Raw genomic sequence first — 27869 nt, 5'->3', positions numbered from 1 at the left:
ACAGCTGGGACTGGAAATAACTCGCATCCTGGCTGCTTAAGCCATCAAATACCAGTCAATAGCATCCGTCAACCACTTGGCTCCTCTGTGACACGATTGCAGGATTCTGAGGAGTATTGTGTCAGCTTGCGCCTAGTAACGGACCTTGGCTTGCTATCTTATTACTCTTTTTGCACCTTCGGCAAGGTGCAATAGCAATAGAATGATAGTGCAGGCACAATACACTGAAATGAGAAGTATTGCAGTGTATTGTACAAGTGATAACATGCTCAAGTCTGATAGTAGGATTTTGAAAAAAATACATAAAGGCAGATTTGCTCTTATTTTTTTGGGCACTTTGCTTTCTCAAAAAACTGGAATAAAAAAAAATCTAATCAACAAGCTGTATGAATCCCAAAGTGATACCAATACAAACTACAGTTCACTCCCTATAGAAACTAGACCTAATAGAGCTCCATCGACAACAGTAAAAAAGTTATGGGTCTCAGAATATGGCAACACAGAGCAAATGTTTTTGTTTAAAAAAACACCAAATATTGTAAACTGTTAATGATTGCCCTTCTGTGAAGAACAAGCCCTTATATGACAATATGCAAGTGCTGAGTTCTGTAAAGGGCTGCAGCAGTCTGTGATGTTCCGTAAAGAAGCTGACTGCAGCCTGTCAACACAGACAAGAGAGAAAATAAGCGAAAGGAGCTGCAGCGAGCCAGGAGAAGTTAGGCCTTCCTCACACAGATGTTTTTTTCAGTGTTTAGCACAGCGCTGTCAGAGGTTCCCATTTTTTTCAATGGAGCCTCTCCGAAAGCCTCTCAATCGCGGCGCTGAAATTTTTTTTCAAGCGGTGTCTGTTCTATTTTTGGGCGTTTATCGTTCCCCATCAGTAATGAGGAGTACTAAAAGCCAGCATGGGCCGCAGCATAGCTGTGGCCGGAAACGTAAGTAAAACGCAGCAAAGCGCTGGGATTTAAATCTTGGCGCTTTGCCACATTCATGTGTGAGGGAGGCCTTAGTGTTTTATTATTTTTGCCCATGGTCAGATGGATTTAAAAAAAAAAAAAAGAGAATTCCTTTAAGTGGAGACTATTCTCATTAACATAAAATTGTATTTTATTTGCAATTTATTAATTTTGTTAGTTTTTTTTACTTATACTCTTGTTTATGTTTTTCCAGAATCCATTACAATATATTCTATAGTCTATATCTTCTGGAGAACAGCAGCTCACCGCAGAAAATGTCATCGTTTGGAAATGCAGGGTATGTGCTGCAATGTTCCACATATATGTAACCGATGAGTGTATCTTTGTGTGTCTGATAGTATTACCTGCCTGATGGTTTTCATGAATTTAACTTTTTCTTTCACTATATCTGCAAGAGGCAGAGGGAATGTCAAGTAATGACTGGTTATAATGAAAAAAAAAGTATGGTATGGTCTTAGTCAGTAGAGCAAAGTGTGACTGTTCTCAGTGAGAGAAACCAAGTAATCTTTTAGATATGATACGTTTTAATGGCTAACAAAAATACATGATGTTACAGCGAGCTTTCGGGTCTTCTATTGATCCTCCATCAGGATAAAATGGAATTGGTTTGGATGGGAAACATATATAATATACAAATGCAGTGAGCTCAGTGGACTGATTAAGTATTTATGTCTCAGCTAGCTTTGTCTGCTCCTCGTCTATTTTTTAAAGTTCTGAGTGCAAATCAGTCTCAATTTTCTGTGTGAACATTTGTATTTAGATCAAGAGGGGTGTCTTCTCTGCATTTATATATTATATATGTGCCCCTTCCAAAACAGTTCCATTTTAGCCTGATGAAGGATCCATAGAAGATCCAAAAGCGTGCAATAACATAATATATTTTTGTTAGCCATTAAAAGGTATCATATCTAGAAGGTTACTTGGTTTCTCTCACTGAGAACAATCACACATGACTGGTTATATGCACCTATGGTGGTATAAGCTACTGCTCTTGTTTCGGCCTGGAGAACAGAACATTCTGATACTTGATCTGACTTAGAACGACCAGGATTATGAGCCTTCAAAGGCTTCTATAGTATAAAAGTAGTACAACAACTGAAATTGGGACAAGTTACATCATTTTACTATCTGTTTTTAATTAGTTAAAAAAAAATACAGGTCAGGGTGCATACACGCGAGTGAGTTTCTCGCACAGGTTCCATCCGATAGTGATATGGATGGAACTTGCACGAGAAAATAACACATTGATTTAAATCTGTTTATTCACTTGACCAATTTTTCGCTTGCAGCATTACTGCATTATTTTTTTTGGGTAGTTCCTTACAAGGAATCTCCCATTATTTCCTATGGTATCTTTAAAAAATATTGAATCACACTCACATGCCATGCGATTTGCACACAATTTTTATCATTGAAACTATTGAAAGCATGTCACACACATGAAAATCAAAAGTATATCAATGCAATTTAGTTTTTTACCCTATAACATATCGTGTTTGCACTCAGAATCGCAAGTTTAAGAGTGCGATGACAGTTTGAGACTCTATTACCGATATCAAGCTCTCGTGTCAATTCACCCTCATACATTCTCTTTAGGCTGTGGCTCTATGTTGCGGTAACTGCAGTCAATAGCTGCATGATCTTTTCAGCATTATTGGTATGATCATGCAGCCATTGGCACCAGGGGCTAGCAAGGTTTTCGCTGCAAGCCAACACCTTCATTATGGGCCACAGCGGTTAATGACTTAGTTGCTTTTTATACAAAGCAGAATTTTCAAATATGCGAATTCCATGTCTAAAAACTGCGGCTAAATCCGTGGGTCTCTGCCGCACTTTGTTATGGATCTGTGTGTGGCTTTAGCCCTGTCAATGGGCAAAATCCATGTGCAGATGACCAACGCGTTTCATTAGTCTTTATGTATTTATCGTGTGGCCCAAGTGAACTCTTCTTCCCATGTGGTGCAGAGATGCCAAAAAATTGGACGCCCTGATTTACAACTATATATATATATATAGTATTATTTATAATCTGGGTGATGGTAACATCTTGATTGCTCAGTTAGCTATTAGGTTTCACTTTATAGTCTATTCACATGTCTGCATAAAATCTGACATGTACTTTCGATGCTGACCCTTGGATTTCTGCCACAGATTAGCGCCATTGGCTTTCAGTATGGCTAGGCATTAGTGTTTCCATATGAAATAAGTAACCTGCTATAAAAGTAAGCATGCAAACAAAAATCTGTGCAGAAATGTTCAGATTTGACATTGTTACAATTTTGAAGTCTGAGCCAAAATACATTGTCAAATATACTTTCAGAGAATTCTTATTTAGTAGAAAATAATTTCTCCACTGAGAGCCCCATATTAGCCGAAGAGCAGCTACAAAGAGAGCCCTTCACTCTGGAGGAACCAGCACATCCATGTATTATGCAGACAGAACCGCATAAGGGTACATTCACATGTGGATGTACACCAACATCTGCTACAGCATATTTTGCACCAATTGTGCCCATTTTGGTGTGGACTTTGCGGTACATGTGACTATACCCTAGTACTTTCGCACCGCCATAGGCGAAATGAACACTTTCTGCTGGGATCTAGGAGCTCCACCTCTTGGGGGTTTGCTTTAAATAGAAAGTCTTTGGGTATAATGTTGGTGAGCTCTTGGCAATGTGCTTGTTCTGTATTTCAACATTTAAGTCTTGATTTTAACATTTAGAAGCAAGTCCACCTTCAATCCTACTAATGAACAGCAGCAAATCATAAACCACGATATTCAAGAAGGGCAAGTTGTAAAAATCATGGCTTTTGCAGGTAAGAAAATGATACAGTGAAGTTTGTTTCAGCTCCGTACTTACTGTTCCTTGTAACCTCATAGAACATAAAGGGAGGAATGTATCGATGGCTTTCTGCTAGTTTAGGCCTCTTACACACAGGCCAAGAAACTTAGCCAGATATCGCGCTCGCCAACATGCGTTTTCACTGCGATGCAAGTTGTTTTAATGTCAAACGCCTCCCATCACTTTAGTGAAGTAGTGATCCTCCGTGCGGCTTCCAGCTCTTACAAGTTTAAAAAACAAAGGGGCAGAGTGGAGGGGCCCACCAGATTTACTCTAATTTACTTCTGAAATCCCAATATTAATATCATATGTCGAGCTGCTGCAGATTTAAATTAGATGGCACATGGGCAGCCAAAGGTGTGCCAAATTTATTTACAGGTGTTCACCTCTAAATAAATTGGGTGCATCTTAGTCCAGCACACTACAGGTTAAGAGGAGCCCATGAAATAACAGAATAAATTTCCCAACAGTATGTAAAATATTAGTGTCAAATATTGTGCTGTATACGGTGCAAAATTCAGTCAAATAAGCTTAAAGGAGATGTCCCGCGCCGAAACGGGTTTTTTTTTTTTTTAACCCCCCCCCCGTTCGGCGCGAGACAACCCCGATGCAGGGGTTAAAAAAACCACCCGCACAGCGCTTACCTGAATCCCGGCGGTCCGGCGTCTTCATACTCACCTGCTGAAGATGGCCGCCGGGATCTTCTACCTTCGTGGACCGCAGCTCTTCTGTGCGGTCCACTGCCGATTCCAGCCTCCTGATTGGCTGGAATCGGCACGTGACGGGGCGGAGCTACACGGAGCCGCTCTCTGGCACGAGCGGCTCCATAGAAGACTGCTGAAGACCCGGACTGCGCAAGCGCGGCTAATTTGGCCATCGGAGGCCAAAAATTAGTCGGCTCCATGGAGACGAGGACGCTAGCAACGGAGCAGGTAAGTATAAAACTTTTTATAACTTCTGTATGGCTCATAATTAATGCACAATGTACATTACAAAGTGCATTATTATGGCCATGCAGAAGTGTATAGACCCACTTGCTGCCTCGGGACAACCCCTTTAAGGCTGAGTTCACACAGGGCGGATTAGCCGCGGCAATTCCGCGCGAAATTTTGCCGCGGCAAATCCGCCTGCGGCCGCTAATCTCGGGGTTAGCCAGCCATTCGGACGAGATTTCTCAGAAATCTCGTTCACACGGGACGGCCAATCCGCTGCGGTACGTCCGGCTGAAGCTGCGGCCGCCGCAGCCACGGTTTTAGGATATGCAGCATGCTCTACTTTTTTTTCTTCCCGCCGCGGCCACGCTCTCCTCTATGGGAGTGCCGGCCGCAGCGGAAGAGCGAGCGGCCGGGCCGCTTCGCAGCCAAACCGCGGGATTTCCGACGGCAATACTCCTAATGGGAACCCAGCCTTACACTTACTTTACAATTCCCTGTTGATGTATCTTTATAAGAACTTTCAGCCTCTTTGCTGGCTATGACATAATCTCCCTAGCATAATAATAGTTATAACAACCTCTTCGGTTCCTTTTTGGTTTTTGGTCTTCTTGGCATCGCACCACTGTTCTCCATGTGCAGTCTCTGCTATCATAGTTGAGTCCCAATTACTTGACCTGGGAAAAATGTAGAGGGACTGCGGCACTCCGCGGAGTACTTCACAGGGCCTTTCTTCTAGTGGTCGCAGGTGCAATCAATGTGACGTATTGGGAAACACTTTTTAAAGGGGTATTCTCACCTTATTCATTCTTCCTTCGCTTATGCATCCTCAGAATGTGGGTCCAGGCTGGACGGAGGTCACAAGTCCCCCATTCTGACGATTGATTAATCTATTGGGCAGTTATTGCATATCCTGGGGGTATGTCATAAAGTTTAAAATACCCTTTTAAAGCGATGGTCATAAAATAATGCTGGGCTTCATCACTATATTTACGAAATCGGAGTTATCCACCAGACTGTAACCAGTATCCTGGCTGACCAACTGAAAGAGTCCCAAATACTAAGTGAACTGATTCATCTATCTTGCTGATTTACTGGTGCATAAAATAGGAGAGTCGGTAATCGTTCACTTTGCCACTTTTTCTCATGATTAGAAAATTAGCAATATGCAAAGCAAGTGGAAAAAGAATTGCCCATTTCTTTCCCGGAAGGTAGAATTTGGTCCGGTTTAGTTTTAGCGCTGCCTGTCATTAAGTCTGTAAGGCTTTATTCATCTTGCTGAAGTCTTGCAGACGAGAGAATTCTGTTGGTATTCTAGCCAGCCAACAGCCAGGTTTAGCAGTATGCATAAATGTGACATCCCTTCTGAAACTCTATGTATAAGTGAAGTGGACAGAGTTTAGTTCCTATGAATGCACAGCGAGGAGTGTCATGGAAGTGGAAGCTATACCTACCAGTGTACCGGTACCTCTATCTCCCGCTGTTGTGGGAGACTCTGGCAGCTGTTTTTGTACTACAGTGGTGCCTTGGGTTAAGAGTTTAATTCGTTCCGTGACTGAGCTGTAAACCCAAAACACTTGTAAGTCAAATCAATTTTCCCCATTGAAATAAATGGAAAAGCCATTAATCCATTCCAGATCGCGAAACTCTCCAACTGATTTCAATGGGGATGGCGTTGCCCCATTGAAAGCAATAGGACGCTGGCACCCCCACAGTAATTTTCAGGGAAGGGCTTTAAATATATGCCCTTCCCTGAAAATAATCCCAAGCTGTAGTAAAAAGATAGAAAATATATATACTCGCCTATCTGCCGCTGCTGGGGCTCAGCCGCATCTAGCCATCGCTGGTTCTCCCTGCACTGCTCTGAAGCTTTTCAGCAGGCGGGGATTAAAAATTCAGGGAGAACAGGCGGCGGCTAGACACTCCTGAGCCCCAGCAGCGGCGGACAGGCGAGTGTATATTTTTTACTACAGCCAGGGATGATTTTCAGGGAAGGGCTTATATTTAAAGCCCTTCCCAAAAATCACTGCAGGGGTTGCCGGCAGGCCATTGCTTTCAAAGAGGCAACTGGCAGCAGCGGCGGCCCAATTGAGAGCAAGGCTGTTAACCAATGTTTTTTGCTCTTAAATCAGAGCAAACATTCGTGAGAGAGCCTGCTGTCAAGTCAAAAAGCTTGTAAGCTGAGGCACTCTTAACCCAAGGTATCACTGTACTGTTCCTTATTTGTAGTGTGTATAATTCTTAATTTAACTTTAATTTAAGAGTCTTGTATATTTCCCTTTTTAATATTGTGTACATGTTTTGTTTAGGTACTGGAAAAACCTCAACTCTTATTAAGTACGCAGAGAAGAGACCACATCTACGCTTTTTGTATGTTACATTTAACAAATCCATTGCAAATCATGCTCTCCGACTTTTCCCCCAAAATGTTGTATGCAAAACTTTCCACTCACTGGCTTTTCAGCATTCAGGAAAACAGTAAGTTCCTCACATAGCTGTTACTGCTGCCAGTGATCTGGTATCCTAATATAATCATTATATGTTTTTTTATCGTTACATCAATTGGATGTCCTCTACTAAGCCCTATTTCAAGTTCTCTTGTTCAGTGTGTTTTTTAACATCTTTACATTCACTTTAATCAGTCTAAACCAAAATTCCAATTTACTAAATTGGCATAACATGGCCCATACTCCACCACTGGTGGTTGGGATTACAGAAATGTCCAAACTGGCTGTTGTGTGTTTCCTTAAAGGGGTTGTCCAGTTGTAAACTATTGATAGCCTATCCTCAAGATAGATCATCAATAATATATTGGCAGGAATCCATTACCCAGGCCCCCTCTCTGATCATCTGCCATCTGGGTCGGTATGCTGATGCACTGAGCTGATTTCTGCAGGAAGCAGACAGCTGTGTTCTTTCTAACTTAAGAGGTCAGGCTTGTTGCTGCAGCCCAAGTTGCCCTTAAAATAGATGGGTGTAATGCCAAGTATGGCCATTGCAGTGGGAATGGAGCTGTCTGCTTCCTGTAGAAATCAGCTCATTGCATGACTTGCAACGCACCCCTGGCGACCTAATATTGGTGACCCCTCTGGAGGATAGTCCATCTATAGTTTACAACTGGACAGCCCTCTCTTAGAAGTGGATAGGTGTTACGGAAATAATGTAGTGAAGTGAGATTTTCTACTTCGCTAACTTCTGATATGTGACAACGGCATAACTAGCTGTGCTATGCTGTTTTAATGTAGTATTTTAAGGACAGTACATGGTTTTCACATGCAATCTTAAATTGAATGCATGAGAATCTTTAGATTTATGTAATTTAGGTAATTGTTCGATACCACGTAAGTTTTATTTACTTTTTTTTAAGGTATCAGCAAAGGAACAAGCTGAACTTCACCAAGCTTACTTCATATACAGTTAACTTTGTCCTTCCTGAGGGGCAAGCTGGTTTTATCCGAGCCAAACGTGTTGTTAAAACACTGGAGAATTTTTTTGCTTCTGCTGATGAAACAATTGAAAGAGACCATGTTCCTATATGGTACAAAGATAATCGTGGCGAAAGGCAACTGGTGACTCCACCTGAACAGCAGGTATAGATTACTGGTCCATCACTTTACTGAAGAAGGTTGTTAAATAACAGGGATCATAGTAGTAAATTCCCAACCTAAATGGAACCACTTGTAATTTAGTAGGTCAACCTGCGTGACTCAAGGATCAAGGAAAACAACTATTTAACAATGTTGTTTTACTGTAGATATGTTGAAACTATTTAATAAGAAAAAGTTGTTTAAGCAGTACCTTATTCTACTTACCTTTTAAAGGTAATCTGTATTCAGGGATTTACACACTATGTTGTTGGCCTCCAATTACACCTTGTATCATTTCGAAAACTTGCCTGATAACACTGGGGGACACAAATGTCATGGTGCCTGGATTTTTAGACCTTATTCTGGGTATTTTTGTGCCGCTGATTCCGAAAATACCCTCCATTTCATTCTAGGAGCTCTAGTTTTTGAGATATTCTTGATGTCTTTATCTATTTTTGTTATATTTACTTATATTTATATTTACTTATTTGTTATATTCACCCCCCAGCATTTGCTTACTATTAGTACATATGATACATATTGCCACCACTGCGCATCAAACTTGGTTTGATGAAACAATGTGTAAAGACATTGAAGGGAAATGAAACATGTTTCGGTTACAGAAGTAGAAAATTTCCTGCGATGAGCCTGGAGAGACTAAAAGCAGGTAAATTCGATGGACCATAAATACGGGAACCCATGAATGAGCGGCGTTTCCAAGATTCAGTGGATAACTTTGAGGCACGTGCACGGTTGTTGTTCTGTATGGTTGTCAAGCATTTCCTTGGGAACTATAAGGTCGCAAACTTCGGTGAACTTGTGGAGAAGATGCTCACTACTGTTCCTGAACACTTGGGTGTAACATGAGCATCAGATTGCAGGACCAGCAGTCATTGTGGATGGATTTCCAGATTGTCTTGGTGATGTACGTGATGAACAGGGTGAACGATGTCACCAGGAAATAAGAACCATGGAAGTGATGAACAAGGTGACAGATGTCTCTAGGAAATAAAGACTGTGGAAGAACAGTACCGCGGACGATGGGATACACATATGATGGCCAACTACTGGTGACCATGGAAGAACAGGAATTCGGACGATGGGATACACATATCATGGCAGACTACTGGTGACCGTGGAAGAACATTACTGCGGACGATGCGATACACATATGATGGCGGACTACTGGTGACTGTGGAAGAACAGGACTGTGGCCGATAGGATACACATATGATGGCGGACTACTGGTGAAACATCCAGTGTGAATGTCCAAAAACATCTGATCGCAGGAAATCACAGGAATGTAGTTTCATCCACATGTCTCAGTGAAAAAAATCTCTTGTTTTATTCGTGTTCTAGGCTTCTTGGGATTTATCTTTGTACCTTCAGCTTTTGATTGGCAGTCATTACATGTACAATACAATATGTGTACATGTATACATTTTTATGGACATATGTCATATCTTGATAAGCAGACCTGATAGAGAAAGACTAGTGTCATTTTCAGAATCTATGACCCCAAAATACCTCAAAAACGTTCTAATACCTCAGTCACCAAAAATTGTGTTCCACAGTGTAATAGAAACCACCAAGCTGTGCTGGATTGGTCATGTGACTTTCGCCAACAGTTCCTCTTTTTTTTTTTTTGGCTTTAAATAAAGAAAAATCCATGCACAACAATCTTTTACTCTTAGGTTGTGCAACAAACTATGCTACACCTGCACTATCTATATTTATTTTATAACTTTCTTTATAGTTTGCTGTGAGAGAAGCAGGCAAAATTTGGGAAAAGATGCAAAGTCTTGAAGCAACTCGTCAACAAGCTTACAAAATGACACATGATGGTGAGAATTTAATCTAGTCTTTTACTAATACATTGTTCAAAAATGGCATACGTTCACACAGTGCCGGTGGGCCCAACAGCAGATATGATTCTGGGTTTATTGTCCATCTGTATAAAACAAGTGCATGTTTGCTCTTAATCATAAAAAGTGATTTAACAAAAAGTTTTCCTTCTATCATTTTAATTAAAGGTAGGTAAAGGTATAGTCCCCTGCTGCGAGCACCAAGTCATGACTGACTTCTTGGGTAATATCACATCATGATGTTTTCTTGGCAGACTGTTTTTGCGGGTTGGTTTTCCATTGCCTTCCCCAGTCATCTTCAACCCCCCAGTAAGCTGGGTACTCATTTTACCGACCTTGGAAGGATGGAAGGCTGAGTCAACCTTCATTCAGGTAGCCAGCTCAAGGTTGACTCAGCCTTCCATCCTTCCAAGGTCGGTAAAATGAGTACCCAGCTTTCTGGGGGGGCTAAAGGGGTTTTGTCATTTAAAAAGAGAAAAAAAATCAGTACTTACTATTGCTCCCCATGCAATCTACTTACTGCATCTTCTACTCCTTGATCTTCTCCTGGCTCCTGCACTCCCCAGGTCGCCTCACCGCAAGCCAGCCTTATCCTCTTCTTCTGTTATGCTGCGGCTTTCCTCTTCCAGCAGGCTCAGTGTATAGCAGGAAGCATCAGATGCTACGCCCGGCTATTACTGAGACTGTGCATGTGCACTGTCTCACGGCATTAGTATGGGAGCTCTTGCATCGAGACAGTGCTTGCGCAGTCTTGGTATTGGTCCGACATAGCATCCGGTGCTTCTTGCTAGGCAAGGAATGCTACGTCACTAGTGACATAGCATACATTGCCCTGCTGGAAGAAGACTGCAGCTAATGGACACTTCGTCACCAGAAGAAAAAGAATCGACCGGCTGGAGGTGTCAGGGAAAATTGTGTTTGGCTTCAGTGGTTTTTCTTTTCAACAAGTAGTTCAGCTTTTCGCCTATTTTGTGATGGCTGATTCATACAACTAGTGAAGTCAAAGGTGAAAACAATGCTGGTCTGTGTATTTGATATGAGAGGGATAGAGCACTCAGAATTTGTAACACAGGGTCAGATAGTCAACCAAAGCTTTTATTTGAAGGTTTTTTGAAAAGGATGTGTCACGGAGTACGGAGAAAGTTTCCCAATTTGTGGCAAGCAGGTGACTGGTTCTTCCATCAGGATATTGCACCTGTCGGCACAATGCTGAGTGTTAAGCAATCTTTGTCAAAAAACGGCATCACACTCTTGACTCACCCTCTGTTTTCACCCTATCTTGTCCTGTGTGACATTTTGAGACGTCAAAGGAAAACATTTTACTGATGTTGAAGAGGTGAAACAAAAAGAAGCACAAATACTAAAGTACATCAATACCAATGAGTTTAAAAAATTCTTTGAGCAGTGGAAAAAATATTTGGACAAATGTATTGCTTCAAATAGAGAACACTGTGGTGTAGGAGGACTGAAATTTCATAATGTACAAATATACATATATCACATAAAATAATAATGTCTGTATATTATTATAAAATGCGAATGACCCACATTACATACACTCCCTTACTGTGGCAGCAGCCATAATGCGCAATACAGTGATTCATGGAATTTTTTGTAAAATCCAAATACTGTAATTTTGTAGATTTTGGTAGATTATATAGATAAGCAATTTATAAGAAATTACCAAGAATAAAGCTTTACATTTTTGATAAAGCACTAAGAACAAGTAATACTCTTGTACTATGAGTATGTGTCATTAATTCTGTGATCCTGTTTCTGTCATCCTACAGGCTATCTGAAGCTGTGGCAGCTCCGCAAGCCAGATCTCTCATTTTACAATGCTATATTTGTAGATGAAGCCCAAGACTGTACACCTTGTGAGTAGAATACTATTACAAGATACAGAAATAAATCAGTCATGGTCCCTATTTCTGGACACAGCTGACTTGATCTTCTGAAACATATCTATGACTCATCAGAAGTCCATTTTTGCCTCCTTTAACCTTTTCCCACCCAGTACTATAATATTACAGTTCCCGTAAGCTGCGCTACTACTACGGCACAGTGATGGCTGTAACCTCTTAGCCTTTACCTGGCATTTAAGCCCATACATGCCATGGTCTATACAGACCACAGCATGTCAGTGATTAACATAGGGAGGGGTTACCCTCTGATTACCAGATCGCAACCCATATGCACACAGACACCCCGCAATCATGGGGTGGTAATAAATTGCAATAGTGGACTATAGGCCTATCATGTACAGATGGTTATTAGGCCAAAGGCAGGGCCTGATAGACTGCATGTCAGATCTACAATAATGGAGATACTTCTCTGTAATACAGGAGTATTACAGTGTATTATATGAGCAATCAAAATATTGCACGTTCAGGTTCCCCACTGGGACTTAAGGCTCATTTACACGCAAAGACAATCTTTCAAACGATTGAAAGACTGACAGTTCTAGCAATCATTTTACATAAAGTGCTAATGGGCACTAATGTCTATTAGCACTTTATCAGCTTCATTTGCATGTAAATGAGCCTCCAGCAGCTGCTTGCAGAACACAGCAGGTGGTATGAGCTCTGCAAAGAGCTCCATTGTTCTTGCAAGGGCTGTCAGCAGAATACAGTGTAATCAGCCGCTCCCATGCAGAACACCGCGTGCGGTTTGTGTTATCTACTCTCCAGCTGAAAAATGGATTTTAAGCTCACCTAAAAATCAGCATTCAGCTGAAGAGTGAACAATAATAGCATTTGCACACAATGATTATCGCTCAAAAGCCATTGTTTGAATGAATTTTGAGCAATAATCGTTGCATGTAAATGGGGCTTTAGTAAATAAAATAGGGGAAAGCATTGCCTTTTTATATATGTAAATAAAAAACACCTAACTGGTGTCACTGCATTCGTGAAGACCCATACAATAGAGTGAACACTTTATTTATCTCACAGAGTTAACAGTGTAAAAAACAGCTATGACAAAATGCTGTTTGTTTTTTTATTGACCTCTCAAAATGCTGATTAGAGAGTGATTCAAAAAGTTGTGTGCACTCCATAAAACACACCTTCACACAGCTCTATGGATGAAAAGGTGTTATATTTTAAAATAGTTTTAAAGAAATGAAGTGTTTTTATTGTGTAAAAGTAAAAACATCAAAAAAGAGAGATCATTTTGGTATCTTTATAATTCTAACAGCCCGTAGAATAAAGTTATCCTGTAATTTATGTAACACTGTGAACACCGTAAAAACAATCCCTAGAATACAATGGCAGAATGTCTGTGTTTCTTCACCCTCGTACTCTCCTCCCCTCACACCTCCCAAAAAATGGTATGAAAGTAATACAATACATTACATGCACCCCAAAATGGTACTATTAGAAATAACACAAGTCATCCCTCAAAATAAAAATCCTCATATGGCTATGACAACAGAAAAATAAATGTTATGGCTTCTGAAATGTGGAGATGTAAAACAAAAAAAAATCATAGTTAAAGGGGTTTTATCATGACTCAAAAAAACTTTTCCAGCAGCTGGGCCCATTTATGAAATAAAAAAAAAATAGATAATACTCACCTCTACTCGGATTACCAAAGAGCTGAGCTGATCACGCTGCCCCGGCTTCCAGATAAACGGCTGGACAGAAGCACGTGACCACTGAAACCAATCAAAGGCCACAGCATCATGTCTGGCATGACTGTGCCCAGGATGTCATGGAGTCCTGGTGTCAGGAGTGCCAACAAGATGCTATGGCCTCTAATTTGCCACAGCGGTCACATGCTTCTGCCCGGCCATCTGCCCCAGCGCCAGCTTCTAGGTAATGTGAGCAGCTCAGCTCTGCTTTGGATCTCCGAGGACAGGTGAGTATGATCTATTTTTTTTTTTGTTTTATAATGGACCCAGCTGTGGGGAAAATGTTTAGACTTATAATAAAACCCCTTTAAAGGAGTTGTCCCGCGATAGCAAGTGGGGTTATACACTTCTGTATGGCCATATTAATGCACTTTGTAATATACATCGTGCATTAAATATTGGCCATACAGAAGTTATACACTTACCCCCTCCAGTGTTGGCGTCCCCGTCTCCATGGCGCCGACCAAAGCTGCCTTCTCCCTGGATTAGACGCGCTTGTGCTGAAGGGGCCGCTCCGGCGTGCTCGCGACGCACAGGTCTTCTGCGCATGCGCAGAAGACCTCTGCGGCGCGAGCACGCCGGAGCAGCTTTGGTCGGCGCCATGGAGACGGGGACGCCAGCACCAGAGGGGGTAAGTGTATAACTTCTGTATGGCCAATATTTAATGCACGATGTATATTACAAAGTGCATTAATATGGCCATACAGAAGTGCTTAACCCCACTTGCTATCGCGGGACAACCCCTTGAAGTTCCAAACTCCTTAAGGAGTTCCATCAGCCATTCGTAGTGGAATGTTTGACAATGTTTGTTCTATTCATTTTGCCAATGTAAATTGCTATTGCTTTTTTTGTAGCTATTATGCAAGTTGTCCTTTCCCAGAAATGTGGGAAAATATTTGTTGGCGATCCCCACCAGCAGATCTATACATTTCGTGGTGCTGTAAATGCCCTCTGTGAGGTGCCCCACACTCACATCTTCTATCTCACACAGGTGAGTGCATTGAAGTGCTGCATGCTTGACATTTGGGGTTAAAGAAGGTCTGTAGACTAGTGACTTGAGGGGCCACATGTGGCTGTTGGGATTCTTGTGCGTGGCTCCTCAGCTGTTTTTTCTTTCTTTGTGCACTTGTGACACTGAAGATGTTACCGCATTGCTTGACCATGGTAGTATGGTCAAAACTCTGTTAACAGGTATATAGTTAACACTAAATCAAAGAATATCTTTGATGGACTTTTCCTTTTTAATTTGTAGCGTAGCTCAACGCCATCTTGTGTACTAGTAATTATTAGGACATTATAGTAGCAGTGTTTCTGGTGGCACATCACACACACAGCAGCTTGATTACCACACAAGACAAACACAGCTTGGCCCCTCCCACAGCAGTGACATCACCACAGGTCCTTCAGCCCACCGGATCTCTGTGCTGGAGGTAGGTCAGTGTGTTCTGCCAGGACTGCTGAGTTGTAGGAAATTATAGTGCCAGTGTTTCTGGTGGCACAATGCACCACACAGCTCTGCTACATGGTACATGCATTATGATCCCCACACACACAACAGCTTGATTCCCACACATCACACACACAGCTTGGCTCCTCCCACAGCAGTGACATCAATGCAGGTCCTTCAGCCCACCGGATCTCTGTGGTGGTAGGTTGTTGTCTTCTGCCAGGATTGCTGAGTTGTGTCTTCTGAGATAATAACGGCTTAGTTGTATTCTCATTTTGTTATTTTTGCCCTCCCGTTCCAAGAGCCCTAACTGTGTTGTTCTTCTGTCAGTCAGACTCTGTGTTTTATATATGTTGTTGGACCTTTGATGATGTCACCAGGGGATGGAGTATAAGAATCACTCACACACATACATACAGACAAGTGGTCATTAGTAGTTTGCTTAGGAAATTTATAGTACCAGTGTTTCTGTTGGCACATACACACACAGCAGCTTGATTACCGCACAAGACCAACACAACTTGGCTCCTCCCACAGCAGTGACATCACCACAGGTCCTTTAGCCCACCGGATCTCTGTGGTGATAGTAGGTCAGTGTGTTCTGTCAGGACTGCTGAGTTGTGTCTGACATAATAGCGGTTCAGTTGTAGTCTCATTTTGTTATTTTTGCCCTCCCCTTTTCAACAGCCCTAACTGTGTTGTTTTTCTGTCGGTCAGACACTGTGTTTTATATATGTTGTATGACCTTTGATGACGTCACCAGGGAAACGGAGCGATGACATCACCAGTGGTGGAGCATAAGAATCACACACACCCACGCACAAACACATACGTACATACATACATACTTACTCACAGACAAGTGGTCGTTAGTAGTTTGATTTAAAGTGGCTTACGACCAATAAAGGGTTGAGTGCTTCTGTTATAGACTGTCTAAATCTTCTGCTTTTAGAGATCAGAGTTCAATCTAAATGTTCTAATTTGTGTTTTAGAGTTTCCGATTTGGTGCTGAAATAGCTTACGTTGGTGCTACCATACTTGATGCTTGTAAAAAGATACGGCACAAGTCTTTAGTCGGAGGTAACCAAAAAGGTGAGAAGTCAAATATTTCAAGGTAGATTTATTCCATCAACAAAATAACAGTAGTCGTGTTCATGCTGAATGCATAAGGCTCTGTTTACATCTGCGTTGTGGTTTCCATCGTCAACAGAAACCATGGCAATGCCAGATTCGTTGCATGACAAACGCTTATGGCAACCAATGGGGTCCTTTGGATCCCACCACAAAGCCCCCCTTTTTAACGGGAAAACAGTGCTGCAAGCGGCACTAATCTTACCATAAAAAATGACACAGTTTGCTAGGAGGCACTAAGCAGAGCCTCCAACACAAGTGTGAACATAACCGAATCAGCAGTGACCAGTGTCGTAAATGTGCGTCAGCTTTGTAATAAACACACATAGCAATTACACAATAACAATAAACCATCAATCAGTATTAGAAAACATATCCTATAGAGTTCTACAGGTCATACTCTTACTATCGTATCCTAAACAATATAGTCCTAGTAGTATTGCGAAAAATTATGCCAGATTTGCTCAACCTTTTTGACTGCTTTGCTTTTACACATCGTAACTTGGTATTCTTTGGGTAAATGCATTTTGACATTTGGATTTTGACGGTATGCTTAAAGGGGTTGTCCAGCCTTGTAAAATTGATGGCCTAGCCTCAGGATAGGCCATCAATATCTGATCGGTAAGGGTCCTGCTCTCAGGATCCCTGTAAATAAGCTGATTGAAGGGGCCGGGGCACTCGTATGAGCGCCATAGCTTCTTCAATGAGCGTGCTCTTTTGGCAGAACGATATATATCGCTTATTCTAAGTACTTCAGGCTTGTCCCATTCACTTAATGCGAAAAGTCTTTAGTATGCAGAAGCGCTGCTATCAATATGATGTTGTCTGGCGTACCAGCAGTGAGGACAGGCCATCAATTTTACAAGGTGGGATAACCCCTTTACGGTAACTCATGTATTGGAGAAACCTTTCTGAATTCTATTAAATAATGGGGGGAATTTAACAAACAACTTACGCCAGTTTAGGGGTACATAAAAGTTGCACATTTTTGTGCACACCATATTTCTGCAAGTTTTACCTTTTTCGACACTTTAGAAAAGTGCAGAGGAAGGTGTGTGGTTTTTCGCAGCCTCTCAAAGTTACTATAATTTACTCCATACTCTTACGCAAATTATAGCAGAAATTTATGCAGGGTTTTACCTGACACAGATTATAGTAGAAGGTGTATTGGTGACCCAAAGATGCAGCAAATGTACAGGGTTTTTTCAGATCTTCCCGATTTGTCATGTTTATTGACACTCCGATACATAAATTGGATATCAGTGGAAACATCCACATTAATATTTAACCTAATGAAATGTATTAATACTTTTATCCATTTTTTAAAAGTGACTTAATTCAGATGTTTTCTGTGCTTCATACGTAAACATTGTTATATTGTACCATTTTTAAACGTTGTCTCATATTTTTTGTATTGCAGGTACTATTCGTGAGTGCTTCCAAAGTAAGGTTGCCATCCTATCTAGAACCAATGCCTGTGTGTTTGACCAAGCTGTCAGTGTTACTGACACAGAAAACCCCTCAATAATCCACATTATAGGGGTAGGCATGAGATCTCCTTCCAGATTTTGTTAATATTTAAGCTGAGCATAGCTTTAGAAGAAAATAAGCAATTATATACTTTACATTCCTACTTTAGGGACCAGAAAACTTTGGACTGAGCAAAATCCATGATATTTGGCTATTACTTCAATCTGAGAGACAGGCAAGTAAGTATTTTCATTTGTATCTTTTGTATTATAAGGTACACATTTAAGACCTTGAAATAAGTTTCAATATGTTGGTGCAGAGTGTGATCTATAAATTCTTTTTATCAAGGAGTACTTGATATAGTTCATAATAATCACCCATTAAAGGGGTTGTCCAGTTGTAACGTATTGATCATCTATCCTCAGTTTAGACCACCAATAGTAGATGGGTGGCGGTTCGTCATTTGGGACCTCCGACAATGAGTTGTTTGCTGAGTCGATGCATTTGTGTATAGAACTTATTTCTGCAGGCAGCAGACAGCTTTGTTCTTTCTGCAGTAATACCAAGCCTGGCCACTGCAGTAAGAACAGAGCTGTATGCTTCCTGCAAAAGTCAGCTTAGTGCATAAGCACATCACATGGGGAACAACTGATCAGCAGGGGACCTGGGTGAAATCAGTAGGAGTACCGTGTTGATATCCCACTTATGGCTGCTGATACTGACATCCTATTTTGGTCAGGAAGTGCATTAGCAGCATGGTACTCCCACTGTCTCACCTTTAATGCCGATGACGACGTCTGGCCCGCTCTTCTGGACAGCGGGCCATAGGATCAGCTGATGGATGGCGATTAGGAATGGCGGACTCCCATCCATTAGGTTATCAGTTGAAAAAAGGGCAGAAAACCCCTTTAATGTACAAAAGGTTCCATGTATTACAACATAGCCTCACAGGATACAATATAGTTGGAGGCACTGTTATAAAAACATCCCACCCTATCATTCCCTGTCAGCTCTCTGGCCCTGAAGTGTCCAGATAAATAGCACTTAATGTGTCACATAGTATGCTGGTATTAGTAGTGCTCCATGGTCCGGAGAGGTGATAAACCTTAATCCATAGGAGATGCCATGTATGACAGTATTGTTTCACAGGATACAATATAGTGGGGAGGTAACATTGCAAAAAAATCTCACCTTAGCATTTCTTATCAGCTGTCTGGCCTTGAAGTGTAATGTAACCATCCTGAGAAGGACAACCTTGCCTGAGGTCTGGCCCTAAAATAGAGGCCCTAGCAGACCCTTAAAAAAACAAGCAAAATGTCCTATATCATCTTTCCAACACAGCATTTCACCTGAGAACAACTAGGTCATCGGGGGATGGTCAAGTGCCAGTAGGCACCAAATAGCCAGTTTAACCCTTTAGTGACGGCCGTATCGTGAAACTACGTCCTGCTATTGCAGGACGTGTATGGAGGGAGGTAGCGGCGCTATCTCCCTCCATACAGCGCGGGCGTCAGCTGTTTATTACAGCTGACACCCGCGGGCAATAGCTGCGCTCGGCCGTTTGCAGCTATTAACCCTTTAAATGCTGCTGTCAACTCTGACAGCGGCATTTAAATCCCCCGAACGCTGTTCGGGGGTCCCGCACGGCCCCCCCGCGGTGAGATCAGGGGAGACGTGCAGGTGTCATGGCAGCCGGGGGCCTAATGAAAGGCCCCAGGGCTGCCTTAACAGACTGCCTATCAAGCCATCCACACAGGGCGGCTTGATAGACTGCCTGTCAAAAAGCAGTATGACGTAATGCTATAGCATTACGTCATACTGCAGGAGCGATCAAGGCATCGCATGTTAAAGTCCCCTAGGGGGACTTCAAAGTAATGTAAAAAAAAAGCCAATAAAGTTTTTTTAATTGTTAAAAAAAAAAAAGTTATAAAAGTTTAAATCACCCCCATTTTGCCATATCTATTATTTAAAAATTGAAATAATAAAATATAAAAAAAGTATTTGGTATCGCCGCATCCGTAGAGGTCCGATCTATCAAAGTAGTGCATTATTTTTCCCGCACGTTGAACGTCGTCTGAAAAAAAAAATAAAGAACGCCAGAAATACACCTTTTTAGTTACCCTGTCTCCCAGAAAAAACGCAATAAAAAGCGATCAAAAAGTCGTATGTATTCCAAATTGATACTATCGGAAACTTCAGGACATCCCGCAAAAAATGAGCCCTTGCTCAAATACGTCGATGAAAAAATTAAAAAGTTGTTGCGCGCACAAAATGACTGTAGAAAATAATTGAAAAAAATTAAATATCTTAAAAAAAAAATAAAAGTACTACAGCAAAAAAAATACTATACAAGTTTGGTATCGTAGTAATCGTACTGACCCATAGAATAAAAATATCAGGTCGTTTTTGTTTGTGCGCTGTAGAAACAGGACGCACCGAAAGATGGTGGAATGTCGTTTTTTTTCCATTTCTCTCCGCTTAGAATTTTTTAAAAGTTTTTCAGTAAATTATATGGTACAATAAATAGTGCCATTGAAAAATACAACTCATCCCGCAAAAAACAAGCCCTCATACAGCGACTTCGATGGATAAATTAAGGAGCTACGATTTTTTTAAAGGGAGTAGGAAAAAACAAAAATGGAAAAAAGCAAAAAAGCTCCGTCACTAAGGGGTTAATAAATTAAGAAAAGTGGACTCCAGGATAGCAAATACTGCTTATGGCAGCGTGACCAGTAACCCCCCGCATTGACATCACATCCAGAGTTCCCAGTGTCATCACAGACACTCCTTCAGATGAGATATACCAACCAGAGGGAGGGAGTGCAGAGACACAGTGGTTGGCAGAGCACCCAGTAAGAATATATCCCTGATACACTGAACAGAATAAGAAAAACAGGTATTTATGCAGGGATTACAGGCAGACAGCACAAACGGAAATTGAGTGAGTGACAATTCAAGTATATCTTTCACCGTCGCAAAGAAATATCCCAAAATTTTCTATCAGTAATTCCCAGGTTAGGATTAAAAATTAACTTTTATTAATAAATGATAAAATTGACTTAGTCAAAGGCACATTACACAGACACTGTAGTTATCTAAACGAATTTTTTGTTACACCAATAGGAAACCCATCGTATGTTCGTGGGGAATAAAATAGAATTCACCATGTATCGAAAAGACCAAATGTGTTGGTGTCTCTTCTTGTCCAGCAGAGATGTGATAGACTTTTTAATAAAGATGTATTAAGTTTCACGTGTTTGTAGAGAAATTCTCAGTAGAATCTGAGTCCTTTTAGTCTGCTATGTATGGTCCAATATGTCGTTATTATTTCTCTGCGGCAGAATTCTTCAATGATATATTGGGTTCCTATAGATAAATAAATTGTACATCAAATAATGATGACAATCTAAGAAAATGTCAAATGCACTAAAAGTGTCATGTATACTAGAATAGGCTCAGAAAGAAATGTTCTCACAATTAAGGACAGACGTGTTTGTGTTAAGATGACGTCCAGCTATTTATAAGCAGGATAACAAATTGAAGTAGTTTGTTGGTTGTTAGATTTATTAGTACCACACAACCTTCAATTTTTATTCAGTGCATTGAGTGCTGATACTCTTATTCTTTCTGTTGCCTCAAACATTTAGTGCAATATAGTGTAAATAGTGTCACCATTCTCTAGATTTAGTTTTGCATGTGGGTATTCATGTGAGGATCCCCAATAAATTCTTCTCATTGGATATATTCATCCGAGTTAATCATGCAACTAACAAGGCCAGTAGCATTGGCCAGCTGTGCATCAAACGGTAGAGGTGGCTATATTATATAGTTCACTCAGATCTATCAGAATATATAAACCTTTATTTATGGTAAAGCGTATATATCTACTGCAATACTCTATATTGGTTTATTTGTATCTGAATAGGCCTACGGGGACTGCTGCTTGTAGAGCGCAGGAGCCTCTATGTATCCATATCCACAATTGCTAACTGCATGCTTTTATTATGTATGATAGTATTATGTATGAGGTATATTAGGAGATATTTATTATGTATGAGGTATATTAGGAGATGAGTGGAGGGGCTTATTCACATGCTATCAACCGGGTAAAACTACCTACTTGAACACCATTTCATAAGAGTTGCGCCTCCATGTCCACAAATTTTCACGAGTCCTTTCAATCTAAATGCCATGCTCCGTTACAAGCGGTTTGGTGTTAGTGGACTGGCAGCACCTTAGTTTATTTCATTTATTTTTTTCCTATAAGGAAAGCTATCTTTCCTATACAACAGCAGCAGAAAGCGCTCCAACCATCTATTTTTATTTACACCCTTTTTTTATATCAACTAGGCACACTGCAGTATGTGGTTCCAAACAGGTGTTTGGTGTGTTCTCATGGCATAGATTGGGTCCAATGGTCCACCTAAACATGTCATTGACCGGTGCCCACTACACTTCACTGCTTGGTGACCCTTTGTAGCCCCTCATGGACTTCATGTACCCTTGCAATGATGGGGTATTGCAGCAGGATAATACACTTGTTTGAGGGGCATTCTGGAAAGTTCCTACGAATAGTGTGGCCTGCATGTGGCCCAACATGAGTCAAATGAAGCATTTATGGGATGTGGTTGAGAAGTGCATTCATGCTCTAAATCCTTCAACTACAAATACTACATAGCTGTAGGTGGCTATCCAGATGGCATGGCTCAACATCCCTCCCGATGGCTTCCATCCATTTGTGTAATCAATGCCACATCTAGTTTCTGCACTTCAGCACTTCATTAGGGCGGAAGGAGTCCTAGACGATATTCTCTTCTCTCCCATGACTTTTGGCATGTCTGTCTAGTTATGAATAGCTTATGGCACATGTATGGCAGCTGGGATTAGAACTGGATCCAGAAAAGAGAAGAAATATAAGATCTTCTATTACACTTTTTGTTGGACCCAGTATTGATTTTGACTATAAAATAACTGGACCTTTATTGGAACAGCTGTCTGTATTAGAGACATTTATAGGTATAAGCTGTCACAGATAAATAATAGAGATGAGCGAGCACCAAAATGCTCGAGTGCTCGTTACTCGAGTCAAACTTTCAGTGATGCTCGAGGGTTCGTTTCGAGTAACGAACCCCATTGAAGTCAATGGGCGACTCGAGCATTTTTGTATATGACTGGTGCTCCGCTAAGGTTTTCATTTGTGAAAATCTTAGCAAATCACCAAAGTCATGTAAAACACACAGAAATGGATAGGGCAGGCGAGGAGCAACATGCAGGACTGCATTTCGGGCACCGAGGTCTCACTATTAAGCCACAAGAGTGGCAAGAGTGAGACCCCCCCCTGCACTGTCAGCATAAAGATCGTTCTCCTCTGCCACAGCTGTAACAGCTGTGGCAGAGAAGAATGATGTTAGCCCATTGAATTCAATGGAGCCGGCAATACAGCCGGCTCCATTGAAAGCAATGGGCTGCCGGCAAGCGCGGGATGAATTTTCGGGAAGGGCTTTAAAATATAAGCCCTTCCCTGAATTTCATCCAGAAATGTGTAAAAAGTAAAAAAAAAATATATACTCACCTTGTCCCGGCAGACGGAGCTCAGCCGCGGCCGGCCGGCAGTTCTCCTGAACTGCTCTGAGTAGTATTCAGCAGCCGGGGATTTAAAATCCCCGCCTGCTGAATAAGCTGCCTCTGATTGGTCACAGCCTCACCAATCAGAGGCAGCTCTCACTGCTCTCACTGAGTAAGTGCTGCCTCTGATTGGCTCAGCGCAGGGACCAATTAGGGGCAGCTCTCATGTAACGAGCATCTCGAGCACCCTAATACTCGAACGAGCATCAAGCTCGGACGAGTATGCTCGCTCATCTCTAATAAATAACTATTTTTGCATTCCATGCTATCTTTTCCGAAGACTGTATTGATAAATCTATTACTGTATAGTAAAAAAAACTGTTTCTCTCAGATTATGTACATTAAGATTCCGTATTTGTTGGTTTCAGTATCTTAACTATAAAATAACACAATTGGATTTGTTCTACCAGAGACTACAGCCACCACCAGTTTTCGTGTTGCTTGTTGAGATCCTTATGCTTCAGTGTCATCACAGCCAAGGCTTTAAATGGCCAGTAATGTATAATCTATAAGCAGTGTTTCTAGACAGTGATGCCTTTGCAGAACATATGATTTTTTGCTGTGATTAGTTTCTCTTCCTCTTGTCAATAGAAAAATTGTATATTAAAGACCGATTCATTGCGGCATGGGAGAAGAAGGGGTTTGCAGCATTAAAGGCGTATGCAGTGAGCTCCGAAGACCGAGAGTTGGAAGCTAAAATCGCTGTTGTTGAAAAATACAATGTGCGAATACCTGACTTGGTGAAGAAAATAGAAATGTATCATGCAGCTGACTCAACAAATGCAGGTACCAACCTTGGACCATTGACAGTGAAATATGTTTAATGCTATACAGTAAAATCCCATAAAGGTTCTATCTACATCTGCATTGTAGCCTGTGTTTCTAGTAACATAGTATGTTAGGCTGAAGGAAGACAATGTCCATCCAGTTCAGCCTGTTTCCACCCTTCCTTGTTGATCAAGAGGAAGGCAAAAAAAAACAACGAGGCAAAGCCAAATAGCCCCCTTGGGGAAAAATATCCTTCCCGACTCCATAATAGCAGTCAGAATAATCCCTGGATCAACATTTGATAATTTCTACCTGACTCAAAGACCCGGATCAACAACCCCGTGGTTATTTAATGTCTATATCCTGAAATATCATAGCGCTCTAGAAACACATCTAGTCCCCTCTTAAACTCCTCTGTCGATTTTGCCATCACCACGTCCTTAGGCAGAGAGTTCCACAGTCTCACTGCTCTTACAGTAAAGAACCCCCTTCTGTGTTGGTGATGAAACCTTCGTTCCTCTAACCGTAGAGGATGCCCTCTTGCTACCGTCGCAGTCCTGGGTATAAACAGATCATGGGGAGATACTTGTATTGTTCCCTAATGTATTTATACATAGTTATTTGATCGACCCTTAACCGTCTTTTTTCCTGGGTGAATAATCCCAATTTTGATAGCCTTTCTGTGTATTCCAGTCCTCCCATTCCATTTATTAATTTGGTTGCCCTTCTTTGTACCCCCTCAAGTACTGCAATGTCTTTTCTGAGCACCGGTGTCTAGAACTGTATACAGTATTCCATGTGGGGCCTGACAAGTGCCTTATATAGTGGAAGAATAATATTCTCGCCCCTATACCTCTTTTGTTGCAACCAAAGACTTTATTAGCTTTTGCAGCAGCTGACTGGCATTGGTTACTCCAGTTTAGTCTACAATCCACTAGTACCCCCAGGTCTTTTTCCATATCACTTTTCCCTAGTAGTACCCCATTTAGTGTATATTGGTGATATCCGTTTCCCCTTACATTTAGCAATATTGAACTTCATTTGCCATTTTTTACCCAAGCCCCCAGTGTTATGCGTGCTGCTGGGATCTGTAGTGCTAAGGTTCCTAGCAGCACTGCTGCACAGGTTGGGGTTAATTGAGCTGGCTGGGTGTGGTATTCTCCAGCAGCCAATCCCCTTTCAAAAGCCCCAACCTGTGCAGCACTGCTACTAGGAACCTTAGCACTAGAGAGCCCAGCAGCACACATAACACCCAGCTTATCTAGGTCCAATTGCAGCCGTACATTGTTCTCCTTGTATTAATTACTTTGTATAATTTTGTGTCGGCTGCAAATATCGATAGTTTACTATGCAGTCCTTCTATCAGGTCATTGATAAATATATTAAACAGAATGGGGCCTAATACTGAACCTTGTGGCACCCCACTAGCAGCGGTGGCGCAATCAGAGTACGAACCATTTTTTACCACCCTCCGCTTTCTATCTCTGAGCCAGTGCTTTACCCAACTACACACATTTTCGCCCAGACCAAGCTGTCTCATTTTATATATCAGTCTATTATGCCGCACAGTGTCAAATGCTTTAGAGAAATCCAGATGTACATGATCAATAGACTCTCTCAGGTCCAGCCTAGAACTTAATTCATTGTAGAAGTTGATTAAGTTGGTTTGACATGATCAACCCCTCATGAACCCATGCTGATGAGGAGTTATACCGTTGTTTCTTTAAGTTATTCCAGGATGGCATCTCTCAGAAACCCCTCGAATATTTTTACAATTATTGAAGTGAGACTTACCGGCCTGTAGTTACCAGGCTCCCTTCTTGACCCCTTTTAGTATATTGGAACCACATTGGCAATACGCCAATCCAATGGTACAACCCTGGTCTCAACAGTGTCCCTAAATAAAAGAAATAGTGGTCTGTCTTTCATATAGTTTCCTTAGAAACCTTGGGCGTATTCCATCTGGGCTCGGCGATTTGTCGATTTTAATCTTTTTTTAACCGAGTCTGCACTTCCCTCTAAGGTAGGTAGGTGATATTTTGTGGGGGGTTCATTTTATCCCCCTGTCTCTCGTGTGACATTTCTTTTTCCTTCGTGAATACACTTGAGAAAAAAACTATTTAATAGATATGCTTTCCCCCCGATCATCTTCTATGATTTCTCCTGCATTATTTGTTAAAGGGCCAATGCTTTCAGTGCAAATCCATGTATCATTTATATAACTGAAAAATAGTTTGGAGTTATTTTTGCTCTCTTTGGGAATCAGTCTTTCTGACACCTTCTTTGCAGTTTTTATCTTTTCCTTACATAATTTGTTATTTTCCCTGTGTATTTTTAGCGCTTCCTCACTGCCCTCTTGTTTTAAACGCTTTCTTTTTTTTTCTTATTGCCCCCCTTACAGTCTTGTCAAGACACAGTGTCTTCCTTCTATTTTGTAGTTCTTTTATTTTTAAGGGCTATGAACTGCTCACATGAGGTAGTTAGGATATTTTTTAACTTCTCCCATTTGTCGCCTGTACTATTATTTGTGTTGCCGGTAGTAGCTCTGAGCTGATCAAATTTTGCTTTATAAAGTTCCCTTTTAGTTGTTGCTTCCTGTTAAGGCTTTCTATTAAATGAAAGCTGGAAATAAATTATATCCTGGTCACTATTTCCCAAGTGTCCCTCAACCTACACCCCCATGATTTTGTCCAGTTGGTTAGTTAATAGTAAGTCCACAGTGGCCCTCCCTCTAGTTGGCTCATGCACAAGGTGGGTAAGGTAGTTATCATTAATTGTTCTCAAGAACTTATTTGTCTTGTGAGATTCGCAGGTTTTGTCTCCCATATTATATCTGGATAATTAAAGTCTCCCATAATAGTTACTTCATTGCGGTTTAAAACCTCTTCTATTTTTCTTATTAATAAGTTTTCAGTTTCTTCTTTTATTTTTAGTGGCCTATAGAAAAGCCCTATCAGGATTTTGTTATTTATTTCTCCCTGTATTTCTACCCGCAGAGATTCCACCTGTTCATCTCCTACACCTATATCTTCCTGTAGCTTCGGCATTATGTAGGATTTAACGTACAGACATACCCCTCCCCCTTTCTGTTTCCCACGGTCTCTCCTAAAGAGATTGTAACCCTGTAAATTCACCGCCCAATCGCACTTATCATTAAACCATGTTTCCGTTATTCCTACAATATTGTAATTTTCATCTGTCATTCTTGCTTCAAGCTCACCCACTTTACTGATCAGATTTCTTGCATTCATTGCCATACAATTTATACGGTTGTTGTTATTCTTTGTACTCATTATGCTACTTTTGGTCCTATTAGCTGTTCTATCAGTTCTAACCCCACCCCCCCACTTGACTCCCATTCCCAATACTTGGTCCCAGGTCACTGTCTACATTGTCAGATCCTAGGTCTCTGAAATTATTTTTGAGGTTTCGCCCATTGACCACTAACTTTGTCATTGGTGTCAATGTGCACCATGACTGCTGGATCCTCAGCAGCCCCTCCCAGTAATCTTTCAACCAGATCCGCGATGCGTCGAACTCGAGTGCCAGGAAGACAACACACCGTTTGACAATCCCGATCTCTGCGGTAG

At 41.3% G+C, this 27869-nt stretch overlaps 1 protein-coding gene across 6 annotated transcripts in view; it reads left to right on the top strand.

Annotated features, from left to right (window-relative positions):
• The window catches only part of FBH1 (F-box DNA helicase 1), a 68472-nt gene that overhangs the window by 23110 nt on the left and 17493 nt on the right, over positions 1 to 27869 (top strand). For all 6 annotated transcript variants that reach the window (XM_066592116.1, XM_066592115.1, XM_066592119.1 and 3 more), the window contains 11 exons: positions 1171 to 1254; positions 3700 to 3794; positions 7062 to 7230; positions 8120 to 8342; positions 10096 to 10183; positions 11995 to 12081; positions 14693 to 14829; positions 16278 to 16377; positions 17837 to 17958; positions 18056 to 18125; positions 24103 to 24297. In XM_066592116.1, the coding sequence (XP_066448213.1) occupies positions 1171 to 1254; positions 3700 to 3794; positions 7062 to 7230; positions 8120 to 8342; positions 10096 to 10183; positions 11995 to 12081; positions 14693 to 14829; positions 16278 to 16377; positions 17837 to 17958; positions 18056 to 18125; positions 24103 to 24297 (1370 nt within the window). The remainder of the gene's footprint in view (positions 1 to 1170; positions 1255 to 3699; positions 3795 to 7061; positions 7231 to 8119; positions 8343 to 10095; positions 10184 to 11994; positions 12082 to 14692; positions 14830 to 16277; positions 16378 to 17836; positions 17959 to 18055; positions 18126 to 24102; positions 24298 to 27869) is intronic.

This window comes from Eleutherodactylus coqui, chromosome 2 (assembly GCF_035609145.1).
Source record: "Eleutherodactylus coqui strain aEleCoq1 chromosome 2, aEleCoq1.hap1, whole genome shotgun sequence".
Classification (NCBI taxonomy): domain Eukaryota; kingdom Metazoa; phylum Chordata; class Amphibia; order Anura; family Eleutherodactylidae; genus Eleutherodactylus; species Eleutherodactylus coqui.
This window is presented reverse-complemented; position numbering and strand designations above follow the sequence as displayed.